The following is a 23,915-nucleotide window of genomic DNA, read 5'->3' on the forward strand; positions in this document are numbered from 1 at the left end:
GGGTGTGAGGTCAGGGCTGCCCTTCTTCTCCAAATCCGAACCAAAGTCTGATAATTAGCAAACAAATTATCCTCACTAAAAGTATTATCCGGATGGGTACTGCATGAAAAAATACCAATGGGTTCTAGATAACATACAAAATGGGTATGTCACAGAGTTTTCAGGTCACCCTCGAGACCGTCACTTCTGCTCCACTCCGATTCCCAGAATTCCAACCAAAAAAAAAGCTATCATTTTAGGACTGCCAACTCTGTTACAGAAGGGTGCCATAGTCCTGGTAGTGCATTGGTAGAGAAGATGTGGTGTACATTCAATAATATATTTGGTACTGAAAACCAGGGAGAAAGTAGTGGCCAATTCTGGGCCTAAAATGGCTCAACAAATTTGTCAGTTACACTTCCTTCAGGATGTTGACACTTAAGATGGTAATTCCAATATTGTCAAAGGTGGCTTACTTGCGACCTTGGATTTAGAGGAGACATATTTCCATGTGCCTATAAGAGAGAATAGTCAGCAATATCTTAGATTTGTGATACAGGAGCAGCTAGTTCAGTACAGAGTGTTCCCTTTCAGACTGGCATCATCACCAGGTGTGTTTACCAAGGTACTGGCACCAATTGTGGCATCCCTGCAAGTTCAGGGTATACACTTATTTCCATACCTTGATGACCGACTCTTCTTTTTTGCAGGTGGAGTCCATTGTGATGGGAGTATATTTCTGCCTAGAACATGTAGTTCACCATAATGTTTCAGATGTCCAATCTTCTAATGGAGCTGAAGAAAACATTAATTGGCACACCCAAAAACACCTAGAAGAAGCAAATATTCCTTCCAGAAATCAAAATTCAATCTTTACAGAATGAAGTGTTAAAAAATACTATCCTTATGGAAGGTGATAGATCCAGATCCAGGATCTAATGTCGGCAACAACATCAGTGGTTCCTTAGGCAAGTCACCACCTTCAACCAACAGCGTATCACCTGTTGGATCACTATTGCCGGTGACACAGGAGTACAAGATACTAATCCCAATTTTGGAGGAAATAATATCCCACCTTCACTAGAGGCTTGAGGAATCAAACCTAAAAAAGGGAAACATTTTCAAATATCCAAATCCTCTGGTAGTAACATAAGATGTAAGCTCACTTGGGTGAAGAGCAACTCTTGAAGGGATGGAAGAGAATGGGGAATGGTTTGTAGCGGAGCTATTACACTCCTCCAAATTGAGGGAGTTGATGGCTGTATTCAGATCAGACAACCATGTAGCAAAGTCCTATTTGTGCATGGGGTGCAAGAAACATGGCCCTGCCAAGAACTGCTAAAGAGATCTTTTCATGGGCAGAAAACCACCTGTTTACTCTGAGAGTAACATATATCCTTGGTGTGGAGATCATTAAAGCAGACAGGCAAATTTGCAACCTTCCAAGATCATTTCTATTTCACTTAAGTTACCTCATTAGTTTCAGGCGATTGTGGAAACGTTTGGAATGCCATGGCCTCTTTGAACAATGCTCTTCTGGGCACAACAGAATATTTGTCCATTGGATGTGATGCTCATCCCATGGCTGCCAGGGACACTGTTTGCATTACCTCCAATACCTCTCCTTCTTAAGGTCTCACAAATGATACGGAGCGAGATGGTGGTGGTAAAGTCCCCCGTATTAGTCTCATCTGTGGTTTCCACTATCAGTTGGTGAAAGGACATTTTCTTCAACTCCCTTTACATCCTCCTTACCTTCAGTATCCAACCTTGACCTTGAGACAGCTGAACGCTCCGTATCTCACAGCATGGGAACTGAAAGGCTATCCCTCAGGCAGATAGGTTGCTCTCAGGAAGTTGCAACTTCCATTTAGGCCTGTTGAAAGCCATCAATGCGTACAACTTATTCAAGGCATTGGAGACATTTTGAGATGTGGTGCCAAGATAAGAGTTCTCAAGTGAAGTCATACAACCAGTTCCTGATATTTATGGTTTTTAATGCATGCTTTCTAATTGGGGTTATCCCCCCTCTATTTTTTCCCCAATGGGTGACAATTAGAGGTTTCAGACAGGCATCTGGGAATATTCCAAGTCATTCCGATAGCTTTCATCTTCTTAAGAACTTCAGATTAGAAGAGGCAGTAGTTAATACTCCAACTGCTAACTAGGATTTGTCTTTTGTACTTAAGGATTTACCAGAGAAACAGTTTGAACCATTGGATGCAGGAGATATTTGATGGCTTTCAGTAAAAGTGCGTTTTTGATGGCCATAACATTGCTAAAAGATTAGGCAAATGGGTTCTTTGGTGATCAGTTATCCTTATCTAAAATTCCTTATGGTAAATATCTTGAGATCTGTTTCTAAGTATAGACCTATGGTCCAAAAACATTTTATTGTTCACATGAAATTGTGCTTCTAGTACTTGAGAATGATTCAGCAACTATTGTTCCTCCATTGCTAAAAATTAAAATGGCATTAGCGATCTATTTACAAAGAACAAAATACTTTTGTTCCTCTAATGCTTGGTCTGTGCTGCGGTGCTGCTAAAAAGGGGAAGAAAGTCACACCAGCACCCCTGAGTAGATGGGTCAAGCAGGCTATCTCACATACTTATATTTTAGCCAGGATTGTAGTTCCAGACAGTTTACAAGGTCACTTTGCCAAGTCAGTCTCCACTTCCTGGGCAGAGTATAGCTGGGGTTTCCCTGCGGGAGATATGTAGAGCAGCCACTTGGCCCATGCCTAACACTTTTGTGCCACACAGGTTACAGCTAATAAGGATGACTTATTGCACTTTGGTACAGGTGAGCTGCAATAAAATCATTGTATGCATGTAAAAAACAAAGACAATTGGATAAATAAATGACTAGAAAATGAAGAGTGTTGATGAGGAAGTAATGAACCTTTTACTTACCGGCAACTGTCATTAATCAAGTGCTACTCACCCTAGTCAGTATCCCCACCCTCCATCCTTCCTGTATAAGACATCACAAAAGTTTTGCTTGTGAGAGTAGGCTGGGTCAGTGGGAGGGCATAGTCTTATTGGGAAGTGCGAAATAGTAGGGGGATTATGGTTGAAATTGAAGTGGTGTGTAAGAGGGCTGTCTGGGACAGATCCACCTCAATAGTTATGACTGAAAAGAGGAGTGCTTGATTCAGAGTAATGAAGATTACCAGTAAGTAATAGGTTCAATAGCTTCAGTTCCCAAGCCAAGGCTGCTTTAAGTTGAAATTATTTTTTGTAGGGCTCAAATTTGCACATGCACCTCTTATTGGAGGTGGGAAAAGTGACCTCTAGTGGGGAATCTCATCACAAGCAGAGACTCAAGATCTACTCCCACATATTCAAACTTTAGATAAAAAAAGAAGCATACTTCTCTGACAGAACCGCTAGATGGCAAGAGTGTGCACAGTTTATGCATCTCATACTAGACACTAAGCTGCCAAACCAATTTACAGGTTATATTCACATACGTTGAAATCTGCACTTTTATATTAAAGTCATGATCGTTTGCTCAGCTTGAAGGAAAAACTCTGTGTAAGATTGGTCGAATGGAGATTAAATGATAATGAGTTTGAAATTAAAGGACTACATTAACCCTAAATCACGGGGAAGAATGCCGTGCAGCAGGGCATCGCCTCAATGCAGGCACAAACCTGTAAAACATTATATACTTTTTGTCTGAGGGCAGCCACAGCACTGTGTGGTTTCTCCTGGTGAGAGCGCAGTACCTGCTTGACAGGAGACTCCCTCGCAGAGACGACCCTCCACGCTTGGACCAGTGCAATGGGCCTCCAGCTGACTTCCTGCCAGGCAGGTCCTGGTGCGGGTTTGGACACCAGCTTCACCACACTTTACTGGACACTCGCTCCACGAGGACCACGGACCCCAGTCCGCTTTCGTGTCCGCAGGCACTGAACCTGAAATACAGTAACATTAGGGCTGGGATCTCGAGCAAAAGGAAGTGGGGTGTGAAGGGACGGCCTACAATTATACACTCAATAAAGGAGCCAGGGCACAAGTCGGGGGTACACGCAGGTTCACGGAGTCCACCAAATATTTACACAGGGAAGACACCGTCCTCCTTGCCAAGAAGTTCAATTGTTAAATCTCATAATGTGCTTATGGACTCATGATATACCTGTAAAACATGTGTGAGGTCTTAAGATCTGATGTCACTTCTTGTGATATCACTTCCAGTGAGGTCATGTGTGATGTCATGCATCGTGATGTCATGCGCTGTGATGGCATTCTCCATGGTGTGACTTGCATACTGTCTAACTTGATTAATCCCCCCACTTCCTTTTTAGGACTTGTGCCCTGAAAGGAACATTACAACATGTGTGGTGGCTACTGTCCCACTGCATTCCTCAGGTGATAACACTTTATTTTCCTTACCTTGCCAAAAAATCTGCCGTACTGTATTATTCCATTGCACTTGAGCTGTGATTCCAGTACAGGCACGCGAGAAATGCAGGGACTCTGAGGTGCACCACTGTATGATTCTAGCTTATTTACAGCCTCATCTACAGGAAAATGGCGCAGCTCAGTGCCGCAAGCCATTTAGCTGAACCGTGCTGTGTGATTTTCAAAGCACAGGGATGTCTTGTATTAACAACAATACAATGCATCCCTGTGCTTTCCCCTGTGCTAGCACATCATTGGCTGTCATTCGCCAGCGTAGGCACCCTTGCACCATTTTGCAAGTGTGCCTGCGCTGTGAGGATGATTGTTTTTGGACAGGAAGGAACACTTTCCTGCCCAAAAACAATAAGTAATTGCATTTTCCTTTCTATGCATTCTGCAGAATGCAGCATGCATATAAAGAGGAAAAAACAAGGAGAAATGAAAGTATTTCTCCTCGTGCCATTCCTATGTCTCCACTTGGGAAGCATAGGATTCTGACGATTCCCAGTTCTGCTACATGTTGTAAATCTAGGAATGTGTCAGGCTCTATGGATGTTGCGTGGGAACACCTGCAGCAACACCCAACAAACGCCCCTTTCACACAGAGTAATAGGTGCAAGAGACCCATATTCACAAGGCCATGAAAAGTCACGCTGATGCGTCAAAAAGAGTGATGCACCGGTGGCGCAAAGGACTTCTAAATAAGCACGTCAGAGTACAACAACAGTCAAACTGCAGCGCTATTTAGAAACCTATAAAGTGTGATTGTAGCAGGTGTATTAGAAGTGCAGTGAAACTGTGCATCTCTGGTGTGATTCTAATGCCCCTGCTGCATGCCTTCAGAGTGTCTGCAGTGGAACTATTCCATGGAATTGCCACAATTTATGTGTAGTAGAATTCTAGTGCATCAGAAGTGGTAAGTTAATACATAGCCCGTGGTATTAGAGGACTTAAACGGACACATACATTGACCTCTGCTCCAGCCATACTGACCAGCGGCCACTGGCCTGTCAGCATTCTTCTATATTCCAAGCAGGCCAATCCGTTTCTGAGCCATTCCCAGGGCCGGACTGGGAACAAAAACAAGCCCAGGCAATTCAGTTAGACCAGCCTGGGGCAAGGGTTCTATTGAGAAGCACTGCTACTACTTTTGTTGTAGGGGGCTGATATTGCAGTACTGCTGCAAAACCAGCCCCAGTAAAAGAAAAGGCCCCCGCCACTCAAAAACCGGCACCCACCCTTCTGGCCCACCGGAAAAACACCCGGTGCCCACTACGGCAAGTCCGGCCCTGGCCATACTAATCTGATTGACTGTCATGGCAGTAAAGGCTTTTGAAACCCTCATGAATCAGCTTGGCACTCACCTTTAGGGCACAGGAAGCGGACAGCGTAGTTGGAGCAGTTCCTGCCAGCCACCTGCTCCTTGTTGATGCACCAGAAGCCCCGGGCCAGGCTGGCGTGCACCACTTCCCCCGTCTTCTCCGCTGGGATCCAGTCAGCCGTCCTGGCTTCGACCCTAATCGGCGCCTTGCACACTTTGTCCCGGTAGTAAAACCGAATCGCGTCCAGGCGTTCGTAGTCTCCATTGCCACCAGGGTGGTCGACATTGAACCAGTTCGTCCACTCCCAGGGCTCTAAGAAAGAAAACGGAGCGTACAACAAACGTGACCACGTATTAGACCAACGAGGAGAAATCCAGAGCGCCACCAGGCAATGCAAAGTTCTCAAGTCTCAGTCCATTGTCACTGTATTACGTTTAGTTACACACTGTATTCCCTTACAAAGGTAACAACTATACCAAATACAATTATTTAAATTGTATCAGTTTCAAAATAAATTAAAATAAATTAGCATGAGAACGCAGCAGTATATTCAGAAGCTTGTGTGAAAACAGCGAGTGTGGAGTAAGAGTTTAGTCTTAGAAATTTCCAGCATTCTCAACCTTTAGTGACATATCCCATGAATGAGTTGCAATAATAATACTTTTTATAAATAGTTTTTCTTAAGTCATAAAACTGCGGATTAAATGTATGCATCACAAACTATCTTAGCATTGTGATTGGCTTACAACTTTGGGTTCTTAGGAGTAACCAGTAAATAAATCACCATATGTTACCGAATGGTGTATCCATCTGGTAAACTACAGCATAACCTGGTGATCACTTTCTGATATCAAGTAATATTCTGACAGAGACAGGAGCATCAGTCAAATGGGGGCAGCCAGGTGCAGCAGCCCTTTGTGCTCCTGAATTCTGTGATGTTATCTGGGTTAAAGGTTGGCAGACAACTCCTCTGATACGCCTGGTATTTTGGTGCCAGGACTTTTGCATTGCCCCCAATATCTCTCATCTGAAGGTCTCACAAAAGATTGGGAGTGAGATGGTGGTGGTAATACTGAGTGCCCCGAATTAGCCTCCTCTCTGGTTTCCACTGATCAGTTGGCGAAAGGGCATTGTCTTCAACTCTCTTTACATCCTCCATACCTTCTGTTTCCAACCTTGACCATGAGACAACTCCTGAGCCTTTCCTCTATGGGGCCCAGATGACCCAAAGTTGGGGTACTTAGGGACCTAAGGTTTGAGAGGGTCAACAAAGGTCATATACTGATAGTGGCATGCACAGGGCTGTGTGCTACGCGGGGCCCCGTTTTTTTGTCCTGAAGAACGCCACAGACTAGCATAGGCCAACAGGCAGAAACAGGTTGATGGTTGGCGTGGTGATGGGGTACTAGTTCCCTATTTCTCCACGTTGGTTTTTAAAACCAAGTGGTACTACATTTAAAATAAAGGTCAGTTAAGCATATCACATTGTATTTTAATTATACTATGCCACTGGTCCATTCTTAGTTAGAAGTGCCTCCCTGATCCTCAGGTGTAGACCCGTCCTTCATCAAACCAGGATTTTGAAGAGCTTGCGGAGTCCTATGATGAAGCGTAACACCTGGTGGTGTGTGAGAACATCCTGTCACATTTTTGTGTATAGCCAGATGTAGGCTAGTGTAAGGTGTAGCATTGGTTTAAATAGATTCTCGGGTGGTTCAGTTGTGTTAAACGGTTGTGATTGGAGGCCAGCTCACCCATGAGGCTCCACAGACTCTAGTTCCCTACCACGGATAGTATCCATGGTAATCTGTGTATTGATAAGCCCTCTTAGAGTACCTTTCAAAAAGAATACCCATGAAGCTTCAAATGATTCTATCAATTAAAGTCTGTAGTAGGCTCCCAAGAAGCCTTTCAATTTGCTGATTAACTTATCACTCACATTTACATGAATTATTTTCACGTAGCAAGCACCACAGAGACAAGGCTTCTTTAACTTTCTGTCTTAACTCTTGCTTCACAGTACAGGTGATCCCCCTACTTCCCTTCAGGCCTGAGGCAAGTCAAGGTCCACATTAACCGATCAGGAGCAGTTTTAAAAAAACTAAAAAAACTTTGTGAACTGTTTAGGTAAAATGTAAGAAATAAATTGGGAATGCTGTTCCCAACAGATTGACCTCTGGAGAGCCCCCCTCCTTTCTCAGCTGCTGCTGCACGTTTGTCAGTTACTGCTGGGCCTGCGTAAGTGACAGTAACTCTCAGTCATGGAGAGCAGGAGCTGTGAAATGAGAGAGAAGCTACAGAGAACCTCAGTCCACTCTCTCGTGGTGGAATATTGTAATAGATGCATAGCCTGGCACAGCCGGCTGCACCGACCATCAAAGTCCCACTCTCTCGCTATTGGTTCTCCACTAATAATTGTGGAGTCGGCCCAAATGGCCTACACCCTGCAGCAGCAGGCTATAAAGCTATATTCTTTTACTGCTGACGTAACTCCTGTACAGCGCCTTAATGCCTAAACCACACCAAAGACATAAATAGATTAACCCTTTTCCATCTAGAAATAGTTAGCTAGAGCACATTGATTAAGAGTTGTCTACCATGCCATTTGATAAAATATGGCATTAGGAATGAGTATGTCTACAGATTGATTCAAATACTCATGGATTGATCCACTAGTGGTATTAATACTCATCTCAGGATTTGTTCAATTCTTTATCAATGATATTAAAAGTTAACGAATGTCCTTCTTTCATATATTTTCACGCTTTATGGGTGCACATTGGAGGCCTAACAATAAATGCAATCACATTTCGCACGCATCCTGGGCTGTTTCACAGGGCGCCATGTTGCATCTCTCACCTGACGTGCTGTTCTTCAGCCTTACTTGAATTTGTCTTCTGCCGGTTTGTAGTTTTTTGGCCGATTGGCTGAACAGACCTGCATCATTCTGAGCTCCTGCAAGAGATGTCACCCTTAGATTACAGACTGTACAAAGAAGCCATAATAATTGTCATGGTTTTACGGTCTCCCGCCTACAGCATCTCAAATGTGTCCAAGAAACTTGAAACTTGGTTGGCAGCTGTAGGAAAGGGAACGTTGAATGTACTAGTGTTTTGCTGTTGTGAGGACAACCCTGAGCAACTAAGAATGCATGCATAATATATGTTTACTCTATATATAGGCCTGCAGACTAAGACTTACAATTTATATATTTTTTATTATTTGTTCATTATCTCTTTAAAAATTCTGACATACAGAATATAATGGATTGGTCACAACAAGACAGTGGAATACAAAGACAACAAACGATTATCCACACAGTCACACACTCATACTATAATACATCATCTAAGTACAATGATAGTAATTGTCCTAAATTAGTCTGTTGGCCTATATATATATATATATATAGAGTAATCATATCTTGTGCATGCAATCTTAGTTGCTCAATTCAATTCACTTTATTGATTGATTGATTGATTGATTGAAATGCTGTGATTGATTATTGATTTAGATCTTTTCAGAGATCAACAATTTAAAATGAATACAAAAACAATACTTTGTTATAAATATAACAGGCTGTATACACTATTTCTTTTTAAAGAGATTTAAAAAACTTAAACAAATTGTAGCAGACAAATTCATTTGGAGGTGATCTAATTAAAGCGATCAGGTCATTGATAGTCAATAGATTATATCTAAAGCATATAGTTTTTACGACACATTGCTTAGCTTAGGGAATGTAAATGTCTCTTTCTAGAGGAAGAGTAACATTTCTTTAGGGCGCTTAAATGAGCTGCAGCATTAACTTCCATATACTGCAAATGGGACGTGGTTTCAAAGGTCTGTGAGAATACTATCCACAGGTAGGTATACACTTTTGCTACTTTTACAGGTCTCCCACCCAATTTCCAGTCGAAATGGGTATGACGTTTCCACCCCCTAAACTGTGGCACTTTTGTTTTGGAAATATTTACTTTTAAAAGATTTTCTTTAGTATATCTGAAAAGAGCGTCTATGTTACAATGTAAACCGATAGGTGTAAGGTCAAAAATGACCACATCGTCTGCATACATTAGGATGTGTATGTTGTGTGAAGCTATGTTAGAAGGGGAGTAGTTTATTTTAAAAAAAACAGTCTGGTAGATCACTTAGAAAAAGGGAAAAAAATAGAAGGCTAGTAAATACCCCACCTTCAGGCCGTTCTGAGTGGGTATCTTATGAGTATATCCCTTGCCCCCCCATCTGAACTCTACACCTAGTTGATGTATGTAGGGTGGCAATGAGCCTCAAGGGAGCTTCTGGGATTCCCACTTTCATTCAATTTCTCCACAGGAGTGGACTGTCTTCCCTGTTGAAGGCTGTTGAATAGTCTCCAAATACACTATAGACCACCTGTGACTTGCTCATTACATACCTACCGATAATTGTTTGTAAGAGTGCCATAGTCACAGAATGTTTTGGCCGAAAACCTGCTTGGACCATAGGAATCGCACCTTTAGTGAAGGCCCAGTCTCTTAAGTGATCTAGGACGCTTTCCGTGAACATTTTCCCAGTTGCACCTAAGAGTGCAATTTGAAAATAATTATTGGGAGATAGGTGGGAGCCTTTTTTTAGAAGTGGAATGAGGATCCTTACTGTCAATGAGCTTGGAATATAGCCAGCATCATAACAGTAGAAAATAAGAGGAGCTAAAAACGTGCTCCATCCTTCTGGATTGCTTTGAAGATCTTTTATCTGGACCCATTGCTGCTGAGTCTCTAGCCTTACTTATGTATAATTGAATTTGTTTCTCAGATGGTGCTTCTATCTTCAGTTCAGCTTCATTTGGAGACTTCTTATTGCAAGGTTCTCTGCAACTGGAGTTAACCTGATTTGCTTTCTAGAGCGAAAAAAGATAGTTTTCTCATTCGTTCTGAGAACTCAGGGAGACATTTGGGGATTTTCTGCTTCCAATTGCTTTGGCAATAAGACACCAGAATAACGTACTGTTTTTTTGCAGAGCTGCCTCCTGTAATTTGACTGAGTTTTTGTACAATATTTTTCTACTGCTTTACTTCTTGATTCTCTTCCATTTTTTTGTAGGGTAGAGGTTTCTTTCCTCCTAGTGGATGATAAATTGCTCTCTAATATACTATTCATCCTTCTAGAGAGGCCGCCCACTGGATTGTTCTTCTTTCTTGGTAAAGTAGAATTATAGGGACTGACAACTTCTGTAGTGTATGGACTACTGAGGTGGCGGTATATTAAAAATTTTAGACTGGATTTGTTAGTTGGTTAATTTGACACAACTGTTGAGAGATAATTGCTGCATTCATTTTGTTAATAGTGTCAGTGTTCCAGTGGAGAGGTGTGGCTCACTAGTTAGAGGCGGCAGAGAATCGGCCAGGGACCAGGGTTCAATTCCCAACGCGGCAGGGTCGTGGACCAGGGTCAAAATGGACTCGATAATTCTCGCCTCGGTACCTACTCTAACCAGGAACACACTCGGCAACTCTGGGCATTAAGCTTGCCTCATCTCTACAACAGCCCCCCACAGACGCTGGGGATGCCTGGTTTCACCTTGGAGATACCCAGAAAGGGACCATCTCACAGGGATAGCCAGGATGGGTTCCCCAGCGGTCTACAGCGCCGGGACGCCCCGTTATGGGGTAGCTGTGCGCTTTACAAGTCTACAACATTTATATGATACAACCCTGTTTTTGTGCTATTAGGGGGTTAGGAGTCAAGAGAATATAAGAGCTGTAGATTTAATTCGAGTTTTAGGTGAAGTATTGCATGATCACTTCCTTATGTGAATTGAGTATTGAAATGCCTGAAGTTCTGAAATAAATCTGTTTCTTCTAGGTCTTTTTTCCTGCAAGCCTTTATTAGGGTGTTTGTCATTTTCAAATTGAAGTTTCCCATTAATACGAATTGCAAGTTTCCGCTTATATCAAGAGTTGATTTTATTGGATCGAATATTTTTCCCAGCAATGGATTGAATTCAGGGCCCGGTGGAACGTATATATTAAAAAGGAATAATGATTCGACTGAGAGAGATCTTTCTTTCAAGATATTTATCTTGATACATTGAATGTTATTACAGGGTAAATGGATTATTTCAAAGTCCCACTTACTTTCTTCCGATAGAAGAATTGAAAGTCTGCCTTTTGCATGGCCTCGTCTTACCCTCATGACCATTTCTTGGAAGCAAAACATTGTAGGAGAATTTTTTAGTTCGCAAGATAGTTTTAGTGGTTTCAGCCCTAAGATATTCCAGGGAACAACAACAATGTTCTTGCTAAAAAGGGAGTTTAGATCCTCTTCTGTGCCTATTGCCATTTAGGTTGCCTGAGAGCCAGGACCAAGTGTTAGTGTTTTATCTAATTTAGGTAGGCTGTGATTCCAGATCTGCCTATCTCCATCGTCGATACGATTGTTATTTTATCAACTGGTAGATGTATTTAGTCATCATTTTAGAAGTTAGATGGTGGGCATTGTTGCTTCTCTTTCGAATATTCTGTGGGTAATGCGAAGACTGCTGATGAAGTATTTGGTTTAAATCCTAATACGTCAAACCTGCTTTTGTACAGTACTTCACTTTCATATAGTACTATTGATGGAATCACACTTGACCGAAATTCCACTCTTACCGTAGACACATCAAGCTTATCTGCGAAGGATACCAGCTTTCTTTCCAGAGATGTAAGTGACTGGAGAGAATGGAGATTGTGTAAGAGATTTAAGATCCCTTGCCAATTTAAGGGATCGTTTCCTGTAGCAAAATGATTGGATGTCTCTATGGTTCAATATGAACTCTGTAAATGCCTTTCTTCTGTGATTGGGGCATTAGACTTGGTTACCAGTGCGAATTGTAAAGGAGAGCAATAGTACTCTAAAGGATTTAAGCTCGTAAAATGGGGTGCTTGAGGATTCATTTACTTAGATACTTCTTTCCTGGGCACTATTGGGAACATTCCCATGTCTTGTGTAAGCTCTGAATTGAGACGTTTTTCATTTCCCGACCGTTTTGCTTCTTATTGTGCATTGATTGACAAGAAGGCATGTTGTGGAAACTTTATTTTGCGTTTTTTTCCGGGTTGAGACTCTGCGGCTATTTCTATTCCTTTTCTTCATTAAGATTTGTATGTGTTGTCGTTTTTTGGATTGGAAGTTTTTGGACGCTTTGTTTTATTGATCGTCTTTGTTCCCATTTTATGTAATAGGATGCAATAGGATGCAACTCTTCAATTGAATGTGGAATAGCAAGGAGAGGTTGTATTTGACTCGCAGTCACCTGCTGAATCCGTAAATAACTTTTGTAGCGAATAAATTGTATCAGCTTTTTCTCTTTTCTTTATTGCTTCTCTCTTGCTTATACTGCAAGTTTGTCTGCAAGTTTGTGTTGCGCTTGTTACTCTTTGTTTCTGGATTTGGGTGTGCCCCTCCGATAGAGATGTTACTTGCGTTTGGTAGGTTACCTCTCTTTTATTCATTTCATTTCCAATTAATGAGCTTGGTGTAATTTGCTTATTTTTCCGATCCACCAAGTATTGTAATACAGTGGTTTGTATTTTCACTCTATGATCAGAATTGGTGGGGAAGGAGGGGGAATAGGCAAGGTCTCTGGCAAATTTTGTTTTCTTTAATATGGTTTTTCTGTGCAGGGTGGTTTGTTATAGAGCAATTTCAGTTGAAAAGAGTGGATGCCCTCCAGAAAAAATAAAAGTAGTACTCTATCACAGTGTGATCAGCGGAAGGACATCAATCAAGTGGAAGTAATCAGTACTTGTTCCATACTCCAGCCAAAAGAAGAGGAAGTGAAGCCAGCATGCGCCGGACAATTAAAAGGCAGCAAATAAGTGACAATGAAGCCAAAGAATAGTAAGCAATGAGGGGGGGTGGGGGGGCGGGGACTGCAATCCCCTTGTTATATACAATATCTCTCATAAATTAGGGTGCATGCAGTTTAGACTTAAAAAACACTCTAAGGGAATGCAAGATTAAAGAAGACATGAAATATAAACAAGAACTGCATCGCTGACATGGAGGATTTTAACAGTTTTTACAGTCCTTGTTCAGAAAACGATTGGTTATTGCCTGCGTAGCTGAGGACATGAATGTAGGCCCCGATAGTGATCTGTTTCAGCGTCGGATTTTAATTACTGACGTATCTGAGCAGCACTGCAGCATATGCACAGACCTTGATGGTCTCATTATCATTGATGGTATCAGAATGCATGCAAACCAGTCAGCCAATTACGCAATTGTATGAAGATTTGGGGGCATATTATCAAGCACGGCGTTAAAATTATCGCCGCTTTAGCGGCAGAAAACTGCCGCTAAAGCGGTGATAATGGGCTTGATAATATGCCCCTTAGAATTCCCATAGAAGTCCATGTTCTGGTGCCAACATGGGCTTCTATTGGAATTCTCTGGAGCAAATTATCAAGCCCATTGTCGCCGCTTTATCTGCAGTTTTCTGCCGCTAAAGCGTCAATAATTTTAACGCCGTGCTTGATAATATGCCCCATAGAAATTTCACTGCAAATTCCGTGGAATGTTTCCCAGCAGTTGTGCCAGGTGCTACACTTAAGAACACCCCTGTGGACTATCAAAGCACCTGGCATCCAACGCTGACTCCAGCTAACGAAAGCCTCTGCACCATATGGAAATGGCGCTCCACCAAAAGCATTATATTGCCATACACATGGCAGACCTGTGCATAGCATACTGCACTGGGCTTGTCTCGATACACCACCTTATGCTATTTTCCTGCGTGTCTGAGTTTTACCAGTATTGTAGGTGTGTCACTTTGTAAAACGCCAACCAGGGCCGGCCTTTAGCCTGGGCGAGCTGAGCCCAGGACCAGGGCGCCATTATTCTGAGGGGCTGCATGGAGCTGTATGCATAAAGGTTATGCCAACCAATAGCAGCACCCTTCTCATCTTGCTCTAGCCTTTTGCGAGTCCCTGCCTGTTTGTTTCTGTCTGATTTTCCAATTTAAAGTGGTGTTTAAGGCAGGCAATGTTTTTAGCAACACTTTGCCCCCCCCCTTCCTTAACCTCCCTTCACCCTCTGACCCCAGCTGACACGTATCAACCAAACCATAATCTGCTAAACTAGCATGATTTAGGGGAGCTGGTGGACATCCGGGGGTGTTTGTGTTCAGGGGCCACTGCTTATCCAGGTACTTACCAGTGAACGTGGGCTACATTTCTCTCCGCCCACGCCCAGGGCGCTATTTTAGCAAAGCAGCCTAGTGCTTAAGAGCCATCTTCATCACACCTTACTTGTAAACGCACGCCCTATGGGGCATACTATCAAGACAAGCGATAAAATTATCACCGCTTTAGCGGCAGAAAACTGCCGCTAAAACGGCGATAATGGGCTTGATAATATGCTCTATGGAATTCCAATTGAAGCCCATGTTAGATGTGAAGGACATCTAACCTGAGCTTCAATTGAAATTCCATAGAGCATATTATCAAGCCCATTATCGCCGTTTTAGCGGCAGTTTTCTGCCGCTAAAGCGGCGATAATTTTATCGCCTGTCTTGATAATATGCCCCTATGGAGCATATCAACAACAACCGGCGATAATTATCTCTAAGCGCACTTAGCGCTATGATAATTATCGCCGGCTAGTGTGAATTTTTTTCGCTGAGATAGCGTGCTATTAGCAACGCTTATCTCAATAGCGATAAAAATCCTCACGCTAACAGGCTAACGTGAGATTATCGCTGGAAACCCAGCGATAATCTCACGTTACCTTGTTGATAGGGACAGGCAAACTTAGCCATGATATCCTCCTTCCATAGGATATCATGGCTAAGTCAGAAAAATACCAGACGTAAAAAAGCAGCGTTAACCGCGGTTAGCGCTGCTTTTTTTGTCTCTAACAGGGTTAGCGACATTCATGATAATAGGAGAAATCTCCTATTATTTTACTCTGGAACGCCCCCTTTGCATTTCATTAGAGATGCACGGGGAAGCGTAGAGTAAAAGGGTGCTAACATGCAAATTTGCATGTTAGCACCCTGTTGTTGATAGGGCGCTAGTTTTATCTCTCCTTTTTTGGCTTTTAAAGCCAAAAAATCAGAGATAAAGCCCTTGTTGATATGCCCCTTAGTTTGGCAAACGAGGAACAGCTCTGGAATGATCTGAACTGTTGGGACGATTGTGTTATTCCATTCAAGCCACATTCTGTAGTAATTGACTGGACAAGGAGCCTTAGAAATTACTAGATTAATAATATCAGTTGACCTGCACCGCCACCTACAGGTAGCTCGACAAACTACTTCGTGAAAAACACAAGCAGCCTAATAATTTCAGAACAGGTCAAACAAAGCCAGCCAGTCTGGTATTGTATTCGAATGTAATTGTATTTATGTAGCTCTTACCACGCCTCACAAGGCGTTGAAACGCTTTACGCCAGGGAAAACGCTGCTCAGGGAATACAAAGTTAGTGTTCAGTCTAGTGTTTATTGATTATTGTTGGTTATTACATTTTTATTGTACTCTTCACGAAGCCATGCCATGCATTACTTAGGCAAAATTAGGTGTGGTCATTTGTAGGGGATATGTGAGCTGTGCACACGGCTGGTGGTATTAATAAATAAGTGAGGTGTGGTAAATTTCAGAAATGCAATAAGAGATTAAGGCAAACAACCTAACACAGAAGGCTGTTTGGAGAGAGAAATGCATGCGGGTATGAAAAGTAGAAATTAGTCGTTTGAAGGAAAAAGGAGAGTTGGAAATCAGAGCTCTTTACATAGACGTCAGTGTTCATGCAGGGTTTTAAGACTATAGAAGAGTTTTTTTGAGACAGCATGCAATCTGAGAATGCAACACTGTAGGAAAAAACATTATTTTGTGTTTTTAGAGAACAACTTTGGTGTGCTGAGCAGGAAGATTCTTTTGTTTTACATCTTATTTTACTGGTTTTGGTATTGTACACATCTAGTATGGTTTTCATACGAACTGGATCCAGAATTGCGGTAGATTGCTTGATTCGGAGTGATTTGAGGCTTGTGGCTGAGTTGGTGCCTGAACATGCTGAAAGAAACTGCTGGTGATTATTTAGGATTGTGTTTGTGAAATAAACATTTGTTTTTGTCCAGTAAATCCTAAACATCTGAGATAGTTTTCTCCATGTCATCGATGTAGTTCCTGTTTATATTTCACATTTTCCCTAATCTTGCATTCCCTAAGAGTGTTTTTAGGTCTGCACTGCATGCGCCCTAGCTTGTGAGAGATATTGTTTATAACAAGTGGATTGCAGCCCCCCCAATTGCTTACTAATCTTTGGCTTCATTGTTACTTATTTGCTGCCTTTTAATTGGCCAGCGCATGCTGGCTTCACTTCCTCTTCTGGCTGGAGTATGGAACAAGTACTGATTGCTTCCACTCAATTGATGTCCTTCCGCAGATCACGCTGTGATTGAGGTACCACTTTTAATTTTTCTTCTTCCCTGTCGTCTTTGTTGAACCTCTTGCTAGTTGTAGGTATGTATTACTAGGCCTCACACACTTGAAAGAAACCCTTTTCTCATTTGAAATGGATGATTCTGTGGTCCGGTTTACAGAGGCCTTAAAAAAATCAGCCCACAGATGACCCTGAGGCACTGGCCCATCGCCCAATGCCGGACTGCCCACCTTCCCAATCCGACCCTGGTTCACCTAATGGACGCAAGTCCGATAAATTGGTACTGTGGACATGATAGCACAGTACATTCTGCCCAGACCATGTTCTTATGGATTCGGACTTTAAAATGTTTGAGGTGCTCGTGCTGATAAGACTCTTTGGCGAGCTGTTGTTATGAACCGAAGAGCAGGCCACCCATCTTTTGTGAACAGTGCCAGCAGCCACAATTTATAAACTAAAAACACACACATCAGGTTTGTGAGTAGTGGGGCATTTGCCATCCTTTCAGCATTTCCACCAGCTAAGAGTTGGCGATACCTGTTAAATTACTGTAAGTCTTGACCTCAGAAACTAATGAAAACCAAAGCTTTTTATTTGTGTTAGTGCACTGTAAATAATGACGTAAGAGGTCTGTTGTAACTGGTGCATAAAACTGTGATTGTATAGGAAAGTTATTTGCAAAGAACATTTGCAAGAGCATTCAGAGGATGCATGCTTGCCATAGAAAGAACACGAGAAGGCACCTTGAAAGAACATTTTATAATTTTATTGATAATTATATTAACTTGGATTTTTATAATACATTGGATTCAGTAATCCCTTTATAAATCGCAGTCACAATTTTTTTCATAATCTATGACTTGTAACGCACCAAGATGCCGCTTATAAAGAAAAGATGTCATAACTCAACTATTATAAGGTTGTTACAGCCAAGTTCTGACATCACAATGCCTGCTGCCAGAGCCAGCAGCTGAGGTTAAAGGCAGGTGAGGTGGGAAGCATAATTAAAGCAGCTGTTTAAAGAGACAAACAGAAGGTTGCTTTTCTTTCTTCTATTCTATTTTATTAGCTTACAATGACAAGCAGAGACAATATGTTTATTTTTTACACTCCTTAGATAGAGAAATGCTAGAATCTTTCTGCATGTTTCTTATACACGTTCCGAGCTACTTCATCTTTTTTTTTATCTGACTTGTATTGAACTGTTTCTGATATCTGTTTGCAGCAAATATCTAACAGGTTTTTGATGTGTTTAATTTTGCATTTGAGATTTTATTTTTATTCTTCATGTTTTCAAACATGCTCACTCATTCGTATGAAAGAGCCATGCACCAAGGTTTTAAGTGATTTGTGGGAAAGTGATGGTGTGACCATGTATTATATGGGATAAAGTACCCCTTGGCGTACATGCTAAGGATATTGCAAGTCACCTGCAGTTCCATAACCCTACACAGGAACTCAGCCTTCGGTCTTAGTCCTCTATATGGTTATGGAACTCCTTGAAGACTTGCAATATCTCATAATGTATGGCAGGCTTTACTTTCTCCCCAATAAATACCACTTACTACTCCACAAATCTCTAGTTTCATAGTGTTGTAATTTATAAGTGTTACTAGTAATACAGAAATCAGTGAAATTGATTTTATAAACCTTGGACATGAGTCAGCCTTGTTGCAAATTATCAAACCATTGTTCTTTAGGTTGTACATATACCTCTGCAGTGGGTACTTAACCTACTGAGCATGCAAACTCACAATTGGTGGTAGTAGTAAACGCATGGACACAATCCCTGTGACACAGGTATTTGGAATGCTATAGAAGGTAGTGAGTCCAGAGGAGGGCTGCTTTTTGAACTTTAGTGGTTGCATGTTGGGGAGCAACCTTAACCACAATACTGGATTAGCGGTATAGCGATCATTCACGTGGATATGCATGACTACCTGGGTATAAAGTTGGGGCCTCTTACTTTATGTTATGTACACTGATGGTAACTATGTTGAAACAATAATGGCAATGGTTTGATTTGGTCACAGTGCATTTGGAATGTGTGAGTGGTGTAAATCATTTACCAGATATACCTATATACCACACTGTGATGAGTAACTGGGCAGTGTTTACTATTTTTCTTTTGACTGGATTTCATCTGATAGTATGACTTAGGTTTTTCTGGTTTTTGTTTCAACATGTGCTGGTGTATCAGTTGCATGACTACGTCCTGATGAGACCATATGGATAGTTTGGGGTCAAAACGTCGACAATCCCCCAAATGGGTTGTTATTGAGGAATAAATAGTTAAGGGATTGATAATTCAGTTAGACACCCCCTTCTTCCTCGATTTTGCTTTGACAATCATCTCACAACCCTCGGGTTTGTTCAGTGTCTTGTATGCTATATGTTGTAAATATGATCACTATATGAGCACTGCGTTGCCTGAACTTAGTTCACTGGTACCACCTTGTATTATATTGTACTGCACACGGATTGATGTAATAGAATTGTAACAGATACCCAGGTTTGTTTTCTTTTGTATATTTCAGTTGGAACAGAATTGCCTTTCTAATCTCTTTGGATTCCTCTAAAAGTTAGGTGAGATTTCCTGATGCAAATAAGTCCCACATGACCATTTGCTTGGAATACACACTAACATATACCGCAGCATCGAAAGGACCATGGCTCCACTTTTTACTCCTTGGGTTGATGATCACCAAGAATAGCCTTGTTTCCACAACATCTTCTGAGAAACAAACCCTCCCTCTGACAGCCTGTGTTACTGCTATACTCTCATATGATTTTAGACCATCAGGATGCCCAAACCAAGTTTTCAATGGCCAATGCTGAGGTCAGCCGTAACTCCCATGTCGATCTTAGCTCCTTTGCAAAATTAGGTCTCACTGACATTTACTCTGTCCAGAAGCACGCATTAGACACGTATGACCTCTGGTTTGAAGCCAAATGTCACATTTTCAGTCTTACAGAGACTTAGGTTGAGAGCAGCTCAACTCCTATATTAAATAGCCTCCTCATACTGCCCACAACACGTTAAACTGTAGCAGATCAGATATCGTTGCAGATGCAAAGTGACCAGATGGATGCAACTTATCATTCCTAGAAACCACACTCCATTTGCACCTGCAAACCCTAGCAAAGCAAATAGGGATCATACACAATTTCCAGCTCTAAGTCAAGAGAATTGAGTATAAACCAACAACAACATGCAGGCCCTGGGCTTCAACCAGATAGCTAGTGGTCACACAAGCACTAACAGTCACATGCTCAACATTGTGTTGACGCGATAAACTAGAGATCTCAAAAACAATGGGCTAACCACAGTAAAACTACACATATGACCGTACCACTCATTCATCCTGGTCAGCTTCCAAGTCATGAACCACCACTCCATGCCCTGCAGCAAATGCAACTCATCTGCCACCTGAATTCGGCTTTGTAAGAGCATTAGAGCAGAGCAGTTCGTGGAGATCTGCAATTTAACTAAAACAATCACCCTGAACTCAGTTGACCCTGAAGCCTTGCTGAACACCTGCTATCACATTATATCCACTGTTACTCCTAGCAAAAACCAGAAAATCAAAACAAGGCATCGAATCTACCAACACATGGCTCAAGGAGAAGCTAGCTGAGGTGAGACAAAACAGTCAAAACCTAGCATGCAAATGGCCTTCATCATCTTCGCCTCAAAACACGATACTCTGCAGAGGGCACAGGAGAGGCTACCACAACAAAACAAGAGGAGGGGATGATGGAATTCTTGAGGATGTTTAAGCTGTTGGCAATCGCTCTGGCTCCTCCCATGGCTTGTTGGAGGTTTCAGAAGCATGGTATCTGCTTCACTCTTCAAGGGAGGCGTTCTGGGTTGTTCGGAATCAGGTTCTGCATAGATAAGTGATCAAACAAAGGCCAAACAGGAGCTGGGGATTGAGGAGAACAGGACAATACAAAACTAAAGTGTTTGGGAACAGTAGACCACCATACTTGTCTAGTCTTAAGTTGGATGGATGTGTAAAATTAGCAACACGTTGGAGTCAAGTATTGAATATAGTTATAACACCTGGCACGATTGCACAGGCTTTGGGTAATATAGGCGACACAGTTCACTCTGTGAGTTTACAACTACAGCAATTCCGCACAATTTGTATGCTATATTACATGCCAGAAAGGATAGCCAAATGGGCTGGAGGGAACAATTGTGGCGAAAAGACTAAGGGGCAGATTTATGTTTCCTGGCGCATCCCTGCAAATCAGCAGGGATGCACCAGGAAAGATGCGTCACGAAAGTTTACCCTTGCGCCACAATAGATGCGCCGCATTTACAATGCAGCGCATCGTGGCGCAAGGATAAACAGATGCGTGACGCATCTGATGGCGGAAGGTTGGCGCATTGCTGGAGTTGCGTCACAAGCGCGACGCAGCTCCAGCAAGGCTCAGGGGTGCCCTATCGTCACAATGCTGCGTCAATCCTTACGCCTGCTTCAAGCAGGCGCAGGGTTTTGACGCAGCATGGCCGGAAAAGTGACTGAGTGAAATCTTGTAGATTTCACTCAGCCACTTTTCGGAGGCGTTCCCTCACTAACGGCCTCAGAAATCATGTTAGGTTATAAGGCAGATAAACCAGCTGTGGCACGACTTTTTTCAATCATGATAGCTGCCGCTAGGTTAACTATTGCCCGGGCCTGGGTTTCCACGTCACCGTCATCTATTTGTGACTGGTGGACTATTCTTAGGCAAACATATGGGCTGGAAACTGCCTTGGCTAAGGCTAGGGGTATCCGTTCTATGGTTAAAAATGAAAATATTTGGGGTCCTATGGATATGGCGATACTAGACTAATTAGATAAGGAAACTTTTTTAAGCCTTTATGTATTAATGATTTTACTGCTATGTTATTATGCTGATTATCTGGGGTAAAGGCGAACGCTTATTTATTTATTAATTTCTTTTCTGATTAATTTCACTGTCCAGCCAATGATCATTATTCATATCGATTTATTTTATGCATTTATGTATCTATTATCCTATTTGATGTCAATAAAAAATAAAAAAATAAAAAAGGGAACAGTAGACCACTACCTGACTGAAGCACTGATACACTCTGTTCTTTGTTACTAGTACACATCTGAGGAGTAATGAGTAGAACCAATATTATAGACTGTTTTTCACATTGAGCCTTTTCCTGACAAGGTGTCATGAGTTGTTGTGGATCTTGGCTTTGGATCAGTTTAACATGTTATTCGCTTTCATGTTTGTTGCTTTCTTCTTTCACTGGTCTCTTGTGTTCCCCTCTAGTTATCCCTTCCCTATTTTGTTCTTGATACCTTCAGGTATCTGTCTCCACTTACCTTTTCAGCATCTGATCTGTCTGGTTTGTGGTGGTGTCCTGCAGTTTTGTTTTTTCGAAGGCTCGATATAGCAACACCCACTGCTGAAACCAGTCAGCTTGCATTGCGTCTGTTTCATGAGTTTACTCCGGTTAGTACCTGCATGCTTACCTGTTGTCCTCTTCCCTACAGCCGGTTCAGTGACCTTCTATTCCTCAAACACCAGGTTAGTCTGTGCCTTTCCTTGCCTGTGATGAAACCATTCTGAGAGTGTGATCCAGTCCAGTCTTTCTCTTTGACTTCTTTCCCTGTTCCCCCACCCCTGATTCCTTCTTCAGGTGTACAAACCATCTTTTCACATTCAAGTATGTGTTCAGGGATGACATGAGCTTTCAGCGAGTCTACTCACTATGAACCTTACAGTCCACCAAGCCCTCCTTCCACTCAATTGAAAACCCCTTTCGAGCACTGGCTAAAGCCATTGCCAAGATCCATGAATATGAAGATAGTGCTTGCCGAGAGAGTGCAGTTTTCCTAAACTGAAGTAATCCACTGACACCCAGTTCCGTTACTACTGCTACTTCCGCCCGCACTGTTCAAACTAGTTCTGCAAGTAACAGCAATGCCACTGAAAGTAGCATTAATCTAAGAACAGGGACCAAAAGAAACATTATGCCACTTAACACCTTAGTTTTAGCACCTTATGATAAATTTGGAGGAGACCCTCATCCGTTTCAGAGATTTTTTTAGCACAGTGTCAGCTGCATTTTGTGCCTTGACTGATACATCCTACTACGGTAGCTGTGGCACCTTATAAATATTTCATTCATTCAAGATATGTCCACAGTAGCCTTTGCAAAATTGTATTTGAACAAAGACATTAATACATGGCCTACACCTATAATTTGAAATCAAAGTCCTCGGTTAACTTGGAATCAATTTCTTGCATAGTTCAAGGCACTTTTTAGTTCTCGCCTATGCAGCGCGCAATGGCTGCTTAGGAGAGACCTCTTGAAATCGTTCAGGACTTTTGTTCAAACTCGTGCATGTTTTGCACTGTTCTCTATTGGCACTCGTGGACGTTTGGCGTTTCCCTTGCGGGAGCGAGCAGCGGTGCCATCTGTTAGCAATTATTGTGCCTGCCGCTGCTCGCTTCCGCACGGTAAACGCTGTACATGCCCTCAGAAACAGATTCACTATCGCGGGCGCGGGGCCGCGCTTGTCTTTCAGCACTTGTTGATGCTTGGGGGTATCTGCAGTGCATCACGTCTTTCCCTGTGAAACAAACTCAGGAGATAACAATGTTGAGTGCAGAGAAGGACTGACATATTTTAAAATAATTCATTCTCAGACAGTCTAGACTAGTGTCCTGTAAGTTGCGGTTGCTAAAGGTACACACACAGGATGTCTGCTTTGCCCATTCTCCAATCGGATTTTCAAGTTCCGCAGGACAACAATAAACC

At 42.1% G+C, this 23,915-nt stretch overlaps 1 protein-coding gene across 1 annotated transcript in view; it reads right to left on the bottom strand.

Annotated features, from left to right (window-relative positions):
- Window positions 1-23,915, bottom strand: part of CILP (cartilage intermediate layer protein) — a 141,464-nt gene that overhangs the window by 50,814 nt on the left and 66,735 nt on the right. The window contains exons 3-5 of the mRNA XM_085644580.1: window positions 8,570-8,665; window positions 5,753-6,022; window positions 3,713-3,901 (exon numbers count right to left, since the gene is read on the bottom strand). Of these exons, the coding sequence (XP_085500706.1) occupies window positions 3,713-3,901; window positions 5,753-6,022; window positions 8,570-8,665 (555 nt within the window). The remainder of the gene's footprint in view (window positions 1-3,712; window positions 3,902-5,752; window positions 6,023-8,569; window positions 8,666-23,915) is intronic.

Source organism: Triturus cristatus, chromosome 3_1, assembly GCF_964204655.1.
Source record: "Triturus cristatus chromosome 3_1, aTriCri1.1, whole genome shotgun sequence".
Taxonomy (NCBI): Eukaryota; Metazoa; Chordata; class Amphibia; order Caudata; family Salamandridae; genus Triturus; species Triturus cristatus.